General features: G+C 60.5%; 1 protein-coding gene across 1 annotated transcript in view; it reads left to right on the top strand.

Moving 5' to 3' along the window:
* Nucleotides 1-1,768: 1,768 nt before the first annotated feature.
* NETO2 (neuropilin and tolloid like 2) overlaps nt 1,769-10,292 on the top strand; it is a 37,739-nt gene continuing 29,215 nt past the window's right edge. Inside the window, exon 1 of the mRNA XM_075326180.1 lies at nt 1,769-2,178. Within this exon, the coding sequence (XP_075182295.1) occupies nt 2,145-2,178 (34 nt within the window). The 5' untranslated portion in view covers nt 1,769-2,144. The remainder of the gene's footprint in view (nt 2,179-10,292) is intronic.

Genomic DNA, 10,292 nt, shown 5'->3' with positions numbered 1-10,292 from the left:
GGATGGAGGGATAGGGAGGATGGATGGATGGATGGATGGATGGGTGGATGGATGGGTGGATGGATGGATGGAGGGATAGGGAGGATGGATGGATGAATGGATGGATCATTTTCTCTATACCGCTATATTCACATTTATATCCTCTCCCCCTGAAATGCCGCCTATGCTGGTGCAGATCCCAGATGTAGCAGAGCCGAGTGTGTGATCTTTTTATTCTGCTGCTCTCACATTGCAATCACATTGGGCTCTGCTGCATGCTCTGCCCACAGCTGGTCTCCGGGCGCTGGAGTCCCCCTGATCCCCATGTTCCTTGCTCTCTTGTGTGGATCTGTCGTGTTCCGCTCTTGTGCAGCAGTGTGTGGGTTAATCGCTGGGGTCCAGCTCTGCTGTATGGAGGGGCAGCGGCGATGTGTGTGCAGTGATCTGTCCGGCGGAGAAGGGTTAATGTGCGCAGCCTGGGATCTGGGCCCTTCATTATATATAGTCACATGGGGAGCAAGGGGTTAACCTTCAGGAAATCTCTGCACCCCTCTTCAATAAAAGATGATGGGGGGAGGGGACCCGAGAAATGGGCAGGAATCTGCCAGAGAAAGAAATGTGTCTACAGCCTGCACCCCCAATCCTCCACATAGAGACCCGGGTATTGGGGTGCAGCTCCAGGTGTTTGGCTCCTCCCCCAGGTATCGGGGTGCAGCTCAAGGTATCAGCGTGTGCCGCTCCAGGATTGGGGGGCTGTTCTAGGTATTGGGGTATTGGGGTGCGGCTTCAGGTGTCAGCGTGTGCCGCTCCAGGATTGGGGGGCTGTTCTAGGTATTTAGCTCCTGTCCCAGGTATCGGGGTGCGGCTTCAGGTATCGGGGTGCAGCTTCAGGTATCAGCGTGTGCCGCTCCAGGATTGGGGGGCTGTTCTAGGTATTGGGGTATTGGGGTGCGGCTTCAGGTATCAGCGTGTGCCGCTCCAGGATTGGGGGGCTGTTCTAGGTATTGGGGTATTGGGGTGCGGCTTCAGGTATCGGGGTGCGGCTTCAGGTGTCAGCGTGTGCCGCTCCAGGATTGGGGGGCTGTTCTAGGTATTGGGGTATTGGGGTGCAGCTTCAGGTATCAGCGTGTGCCGCTCCAGGATTGGGGGGCTGTTCTAGGTATTGGGGTATTGGGGTGCGGCTTCAGGTATCAGCGTGTGCCGCTCCAGGATTGGGGGGCTGTTCTAGGTATTGGGGTATTGGGGTGCGGCTTCAGGTATCGGGGTGCGGCTTCAGGTGTCAGCGTGTGCCGCTCCAGGATTGGGGGGCTGTTCTAGGTATTGGGGTATTGGGGTGCGGCTTCAGGTATCAGCGTGTGCCGCTCCAGGATTGGGGGGCTGTTCTAGGCATTTAGCTCCTGTCCCAGGTATTGGGGTTTGCAGCTACAAGGTATAGGGGAGCTGCCCCGGATATTGGGTGTTGTCCTAGGTGATGGGGTGCAGCTTCAGATATCGGGGTGCTGCTCTAGGTATTTGGCTCCTGCCCCAGGTATTGGGGTGCCCCTGCAGGTATGGAGGCGCTCCCCTCTGTAACAGCATATTAACCCCTTCCTCGTCTGCACACTCGGGACAGGGGGCACCGGTCGTGCAGGGCTGTAGTGCGGCCCCGGGTATTGGGGTGCTGCTCCCCACTGTGACAGCACATTAACCCCTTCCTCGCCGCCACCCCCAGCTGCAGCGCGGACTCCGGAGGACGGTCAGAGAAGGGGAAAGCGCTGGAGCCGGGGAGTCGGGGGGGCGCATGCGCACTGGCTCCTCGTTCAGCCTCATCCTAAATAAGCCTCATTGTTGGCAAGTCTTCATTTGCGCTGTCGACCACCCTGCCGCGCCGCGCCCCCCACCAGCGTCCTGCCGCCAGCATGGAGCCCCAGAGCCCAGGCCACAGCTGAGACCCCGGAGCACGGCCACTTTTGGGGGTGGCGCTCCTGATGGATTGGGGGGCTGCCGAGCAGCTGTGTGTATCGCTGCCTCCAGAGCTGCACATCGCCGGGAGACCCCCGCCTGCCCGGGGACACGTGTGCTGAGGGTCCGCACCTGCTCCTCGGGAATGTGATGGGGAGACCCCGCGCCCCGGATCTGTGAGCGGCTTCATCAGTGTCAGGATCCTCCTCCTCATCCTCAGCACCATGATCCTGGAGAAAGTCTACTGCATCCTAGAAGGTGAGCGCCGGGGGCTGCGAGACCCCGATACTGGGCACACCAGCCAGGGGGATACCGAGACCCTCTGCCCCCCCAACACAGGACCCCCAGCCCCGGAGACCCCGATACCGGGCACACCAGCCAGGGGGATACCGAGACCCTCTGCCCCCCCAACACAGGACCCCCAGCCCCGGAGACCCCGATACTGGGCACACCAGCCAGGGGGATACCGAGACCCTCTGCCCCCCCAACACAGGACCCCCAGCCCCGGAGACCCCGATACTGGGCACACCAGCCAGGGGGATACCGAGACCCTCTGCCCCCCAACACAGGACCCCCAGCCCCGGAGACCCCGATACCGGGCACACCAGCCAGGGGGATACCGAGACCCCGATACCGGGCACACCAGCCAGGGGGATACCGAGACCCCGATACCGGGCACACCAGCCAGGGGGATACCGAGACCCCGATACCGGGCACACCAGCCAGGGGGATACCGAGACCCCGATACCGGGCACACCAGCCAGGGGGATACCGAGACCCCGATACCGGGCACACCAGCCAGGGGGATACCGAGACCCCGATACTGGGCACACCAGCCAGGGGGCTGCAGAGACCCTCTGCCCCCCAACACAGGACCCCCAGCCCCGGAGACCCCAATACTGGGCACACCAGCCAGGGGGATACCGAGACCCCGATACTGGGCACACCAGCCAGGGGGATACCGAGACCCCGATACCGGGCACACCAGCCAGGGGGATACCGAGACCCCGATACTGGGCACACCAGCCAGGGGGATACCGAGACCCCGATACCGGGCACACCAGCCAGGGGGATACCGAGACCCCGATACTGGGCACACCAGCCAGGGGGATACCGAGACCCCGATACCGGGCACACCAGCCAGGGGGATACCGAGACCCCGATACCGGGCACACCAGCCAGGGGGATACCGAGACCCCGATACCGGGCACACCAGCCAGGGGGATACCGAGACCCCGATACCGGGCACACCAGCCAGGGGGATACCGAGACCCCGATACCGGGCACACCAGCCAGGGGGATACCGAGACCCCGATACTGGGCACACCAGCCAGGGGGATACCGAGACCCCGATACCGGGCACACCAGCCAGGGGGATACCGAGACCCCGATACCGGGCACACCAGCCAGGGGGATACCGAGACCCCGATACCGGGCACACCAGCCAGGGGGATACCGAGACCCCGATACTGGGGACACCAGCCAGGGGGATACCGAGACCCCGATACTGGGCACACCAGCCAGGGGGATACCGAGACCCCGATACCGGGCACACCAGCCAGGGGGATACCGAGACCCCGATACCGGGCACACCAGCCAGGGGGATACCGAGACCCCGATACTGGGCACACCAGCCAGGGGGCTGCAGAGACCCCGATACTGGGCACACCAGCCAGGGGGCTGCAGAAGGCGAGACCGCGCCACCGGGGCCAGCCCCGGAGACCCCCGAGCATCCAGATTCCGCTATTACTACTCCCTGTCAACAAGCGGCGCCCGCTGCCTGTGTCACACTGACCTCTGGTGGCGGCGGCGGGGACTGCCCCATCCTGCTCCGCACTCACCCGAGCCCGGGGTGTGAAGACTTATCACACAGGAGGGGGTGCAGACTTATCACACAGTCACTAGGAGGGGGTGCAGACTTATGATACAGTCACTAGGAGGGGGTGCAGACTTATGATACAGTCACTAGGAGGGGGTGCAGACTTATGATACAGTCACTAGGAGGGGGTGCAGACTTATCACACAGTCACTAGGAGGGGGTGAAGGAAGACTTATCATACAGTCACTAGGAGGGGGTGCAGATTTATGATACAGTCACTAGGAGGGGGTGCAGACTTATGATACAGTCACTAGGAGGGGGTGCAGACTTATGATACAGTCACTAGGAGGGGGTGCAGACTTATCACACAGTCACTAGGAGGGGGTGAAGGAAGACTTATCATACAGTCACTAGGAGGGGGTGCAGATTTATGATAGTCACTTCATGGCTCGCCCCATTACCGGCAGTGTACTGGGCACAGGGGGCTCACCCCATTACCGGCAGTATACTGGGCACAGGGGGTCACCCCATTACCAACAGTGTACTGGGCACAGGGGGTCACCCCATTACCAGCAGTGTACTGGGCACAGGGGGTCACCCCATTACCAGCAGTGTACTGGGCACAGGGGGTCACCCCATTACCAGCAGTGTACTGGGCACAGGGGCTCGCCCCATTACCGGCAGTGTACTGGGCACAAGGGGCTCGCCCCATTACCAGCAGTGTACTGGGCACAGGGGGCTCATCCCATTACCAGCAGTGTACTGGGCACAAGGGGCTCGCCCCATTACCAGCAGTGTACTGGGCACAGGGGGCTCATCCCATTACCAGCAGTGTACTGGGCACAGGGGGCTCATCCCATTACCAGCAGTGTACTGGGCACAAGGGGCTCATCCCATTACCAGCAGTGTACTGGGCACAAGGGGCTCGCCCCATTACCAGCAGTGTACTGGGCACAGGGGGTCGCCCCATTACCAGCAGTGTACTGGATACAGGGGGTCGCCCCATTACCAGCAGTGTACTGGATACAGGGGGTCGCCCCATTACCAGCAGTGTACTGGGCACAGGGGCTCGCCCCATTACCAGCAGTGTACTGGGCACAGGGGGTCACCCCATTACCAGCAGTGTACTGGGCACAGGGGGTCGCCCCATTACCAGCAGTGTACTGGGCACAGGGGGCTCGCCCCATTACCAGCAGTGTACTGGGCACAAGGGGCTCGCCCCATTACCGGCAGTATACCGGGCACAGGGGGCTCGCCCCATTACCGGCAGTGTACTGGGCACAGGGGGCTCGCCCCATTACCAGCAGTGTACTGGGCACAGGGGCTCACCCCATTACCAGCAGTGTACCGGGCACAGGGGGCTCGCCCCATTACCAGCAGTGTACTGGGCACAGGGGGCTCGCCCCATTACCAGCAGTGTACTGGGCACAGGGGCTCGCCCCATTATCAGCAGTGTACTGGGCACAAGGGGCTCGCCCCATTACCGGCAGTATACCGGGCACAGGGGGCTCGCCCCATTACCGGCAGTGTACTGGGCACAGGGGCTCGCCCCATTACCGGCAGTGTACCGGGCACAGGGGGCTCGCCCCATTACCAGCAGTGTACTGGGCACAGGGGCTCGCCCCATTACCAGCAGTGTACTGGGCACAGGGGCTCACCCCATTACCAGCAGTGTACCGGGCACAGGGGGCTCGCCCCATTACCAGCAGTGTACTGGGCACAGGGGCTCGCCCCATTACCAGCAGTGTACTGGGCACAGGGGCTCACCCAATTACCGGCAGTGTACTGGGCACAGGGGCTCACCCCATTACCAGCAGTGTACTGGGCACAGGGGGCTCACCCCATTACCAGCAGTGTACTGGGCACAGGGGCTCACCCCATTACCAGCAGTGTACTGGGCACAGGGGCTCACCCCATTACCAGCAGTGTACTGGGCACAGGGGCTCACCCAATTACCGGCAGTGTACTGGGCACAGGGGCTCACCCCATTACCAGCAGTGTACCGGGCACAGGGGCTCGCCCCATTACCAGCAGTGTACCGGGCACAGGGGGCTCACCCCATTACCAGCAGTGTACTGGGCACAGGGGGCTCACCCCATTACCAGCAGTGTACTGGGCACAGGGGGCTCACCCCATTACCAGCAGTATACCGGGCACAGGGGGCTCACCCCATTACCAGCAGTGTACCGGGCACAGGGGCTCGCCCCATTACCGGCAGTGTACTGGGCACAGGGGCTCACCCAATTACCGGCAGTGTACTGGGCACCCAGGGTCTCACCAGCTGGGTTTGCTGAACGGTGAGGCAGATGGTGGGCTCCGCTGGTAAGGTACTCTGCTGGTGGGGGGCTCCATTGGTTGGGAGCTCCGTTGGTTGGGGGCTTCGCTGGTTGGGGGTTCTGCTGGTGGGGGGCTCCGTTGGTTGGGGGCTCCGTTGGTAGGGTACTCTGCTGGTGGGGGTCTCGCATCTGTCACTCCTACTGACGTGTTACTAAGAGCAGAATTGGGATGGTTCCTGTTCTCCATCCAGTGATGCGCGACCCCTCCCCCCCGGGGCACAAAGTAGTCACCGACTTTCCCCGATATTTCTGTGAATGTTCCTAAGGTAGAAAATTCACCATCATCCGGGGTCAAATGGGGTGTGATACATTGTCACCAGTCACCTCGGGGGTCTATGGGGTGTGATACATTGTCACCAGTCACCTCGGGGGTCTATGGGGTGTGATACATTGTCACCAGTCACCTCGGGGGTCTATGGGGTGTGATACATTGTCACCAGTCACCTCGGGGGTCTATGGGGTGTGATACATTGTCACCAGTCACCTCGGGGGTCTATGGGGTGTGATACATTGTCACCAGTCACCTCGGGGGTCTATGGGGTGTGATACATTGTCACCAGTCACCTCGGGGGTCTATGGGGTGTGATACATTGTCACCAGTCACCTCGGGGGTCTATGGGGTGTGATACATTGTCACCAGTCACCTCGGGGGTCTATGGGGTGTGATACATTGTCGCCAGTCACCTCGGGGGTCTATGGGGTGTGATACATTGTCACTTGTCCGGCCCCTGACTGAGTCTGCACTTAGAGGGTCTTTACCGTCACCGCGGTGGCACCGGAGGATACAGGAGCCCCCGTCCCAGCGTCAGCGCCACAAATTCGGAACAATGGTCGTATAAATGGGTCGTGTTGTGTCGAATTTATTGCTCAGGATATTGGAGTAATGAGCCGGTGAGAGCGCGGCATCAGCTATAGGGGATGTATAGGGGCTCGTCAGGTATAGGGGATGTATAGGGGCTCGTCAGCTATAGGGGATGTATAGGGGCGCATCAGCTATAGGGGATGTATAGGCATGCGTCAGCTATAGGGGGTGTATAGGGGCTCGTCAGCTATACGGGATGTATAGGGGCTCGTCAGCTATAGGGGATGTATAGGGGCTCGTCAGCTATAGGGGATGTATAGGGACGCGTCAGCTGTAGGGGATTTATAGGGGCTCGTCGGCTATAAGGGATGTACAGGGGCGCGTCGGCTATAGGGGATGTATAGGGGTTCGTCAGCTATAGGGGATGTATAGGGGCTCGTCAGCTATAGGGGATGTATAGGGGCTCCTCAGCTGTAGGGGATTCATAGGGGATCGTCAGCTATAGGGGATGTATAGGGGTTCGTCAGCTATAGGGGATGTACAGGGGCTCGTCAATTATAGGGGATGCATAGGGGCTCGTCAGCTATAGGGGATGCATAGGGGCTCGTCAGCTATAGGTGATGCATAGGGGCTCGTCAGCTATAGGGATCTACAGGGGCTCGTCAGCTATAGGGGATGTACAGGGGCTCGTCAGCTATAGGGGATGTACAGGGGCTCGTCAGCTATAGGGGATGTACAGGGGCTCGTCAGCTATAGGGGATGTATAGGGGTGCGTCAGTTAAAGGAGATGTATAGGGGTGCGTCAGCTATAGGGAATATATAGGGGCTCGTCAGCTATAGGGGATGTACAGGGGCTCGTCAGCTATAGGGGATGTATAAGGGCTCGTCAGCTATAGGGGATGCATAGGGGCTCGTCGGCTATAGGGGATGTATAGGGGCTCGTCAGCTATAGGGGATGTATAGGGGCTCGTCAGCTATAGGGGATGCATAGGGGCTCGTCAGCTATAGGAGATGCATAGGGGCTCGTCAGCTATAGGGGATGTATAGGGGCTCGTCAGCTATAGGGGATGTACAGGGGCTCGTCAGCTATAGGGGATGTAAAGGGGCTCGTCAGCTATAGGGGATGTACAGGGGCTCGTCAGCTATAGGGGATGTATAGGGGCTCGTCAGCTATAGGGGATGTACAGGGGCTCGTCAGCTATAGGGGATGTATAGGGGCTCGTCAGCTTCCGCCTCGGGCTGTGAAGGCTCGTGTGGGATCTTCTCAGCCACCGGGAACACAACGGCGTCTGCAGACCCCCGGAGAGGGAATAATGCGATCATCTCCACTGATGGGGACGACGACATTGTGGATCCAACGAGCAGATATCATCCCGCCTAATACCCAGCCGTGTCCTTCTATAGGGCAGAACTGCAGCACTACAACTCCCAGCAGCCACACATTGGAGCTCCTGAGAAGGGGGTGTCTGTGGCCAATCTGTGCTTGTATATTAGGGGGGTGCATTAGGGTCTTTTACCCCCTATGCAGGCACAAGAAATGTGGAGATTGCAGAAGCAGGGACTGATCTCAGGGTTATGGCCGTCCGCTCCTTCTGCAGGGTACAGGCTGCCATCAGTGCCCCCCTCTACAGGGTACAGGCTGCCATCAGTGCCCTCCTCTGCAGGGTACAAGCTGCCATTAGTGCCCCCTCTGCGGGGTACAAGCTGCCCTCAGTGCCCCCCTCTGCGGGCTACAAGCTGCCGTCAGTGCCCCCTCTGCGGGATACAAGCTGTCATCAGTGCCCCCTCTGCGGGATACAAGCTGTCATCAGTGCCCCCTTCTGCGGGATACAAGCTGTCATTAGTACCCCCTCTGCGGGGTACAAGCTGCTGTCAGTGCCCCCTCTGCGGGGTATAAGCTGTTGTCAGTGCCCCCTTCTGCGGGATACAAGCTGTCATTAGTGCCCTCTCTGCGGGGTACAAGCTGTCATTAGTGCCCTCTCTGCGGGGTACAAGCTGTCGTCAGTGCCCCCTCTGCGGGGTACAAGTTGTCGTCAGTGCCCCCTCTGCGGGGTACAAGCTGTCGTCAGTGCCCCCTCTGCGGGGTACAAGCTGTCGTCAGTGCCCCCTCTGCGGGGTACAAGCTGTCGTCAGTGCCCCCTCTGCGGGGTACAAGTTGTCGTCAGTGCCCCCTCTGCGGGGTACAAGCTGTCGTCAGTGCCCCCTCTGCGGGGTATAAGCTGTCGTCAGTGCCCCCTCTGCGGGGTACAAGCTGTCGTCAGTGCCCCCTCTGCGGGGTACAAGCTGTCGTCAGTGCCCCCTCTGCGGGGTATAAGCTGCAGTGAGTGCCCCCCTCTGCGGGGTACAAGTTGTTGTCAGTGCCCCCTCTGCGGGGTACAAGCTGTCGTCAGTGCCCCCTCTGCGGGGTATAAGCTGCCGTCAGTGCCCCCTCTGCGGGGTATAAGCTGCCATCAGTGCCCCCTCTGCGGGGTATAAGCTGTTGTCACTGCCCTCTCTGCGGAGTATAAGCTGTCGTCAGTGCCCCCTCTGCGGGGTATAAGCTGTCGTCAGTGCCCCCTCTGCGGGGTATAAGCTGTTGTCAGTGCCCCCTCTGCGGGGTACAAGCTGTCGTCAGTGCCCCCTCTGCGGGGTATAAGCTGCAGTGAGTGCCCCCCTCTGCGGGGTACAAGCTGTCGTCAGTGCCCCCTCTGCGGGGTACAAGGTGTCGTCAGTGCCCCCTTCTGCGGGATACAAGCTGTCATTAGTGCCCTCTCTGCGGGGTACAAGCTGTCATTAGTGCCCTCTCTGCGGGGTACAAGCTGTCATTAGTGCCCTCTCTGCCCATTACCAGCAGTGTACTGGGCACAGGAGGTCACCCCATTACCAGCAGTGTACTGGGCACAGGGGGCTCACCCCATTACCGGCAGTGTACTGGGCACAGGGGGCTCACCCCATTACCGGCAGTGTACTGGGCACAGGGGGTCACCCCATTACCAGCAGTGTACTGGGCACAGGGGGCTCACCCCATTACCGGCAGTGTACTGGGCACAGGGGGTCACCCCATTACCAGCAGTGTACTGGGCACAGGGGCTCGCCCCATTACCAGCAGTGTACTGGGCACAGGGGGTCACCCAATTACCGGCAGTGTACTGGGCACCCAGGGTCTCACCAGCTGGGTTTGCTGAACGGTGAGGCAGATGGTGGGCTCCGCTGGTAAGGTACTCTGCTGGTGGGGGGCTCCATTGGTTGGGAGCTCCGTTGGTTGGGGGCTTCGCTGGTTGGGGGTTCTGCTGGTGGGGGGCTCCGTTGGTTGGGGGCTCCGTTGGTAGGGTACTCTGCTGGTGGGGGTCTCGCATCTGTCACTCCTACTGACGTGTTACTAAATGCAGAATTGGGATGGTGCCTGTTCTCCATCAAGTGATGCGCGACCCCTCCC

The sequence above is a fragment of the Anomaloglossus baeobatrachus genome, chromosome 10, assembly GCF_048569485.1.
Source record: "Anomaloglossus baeobatrachus isolate aAnoBae1 chromosome 10, aAnoBae1.hap1, whole genome shotgun sequence".
Classification (NCBI taxonomy): Eukaryota; Metazoa; Chordata; class Amphibia; order Anura; family Aromobatidae; genus Anomaloglossus; species Anomaloglossus baeobatrachus.
This window is presented reverse-complemented; position numbering and strand designations above follow the sequence as displayed.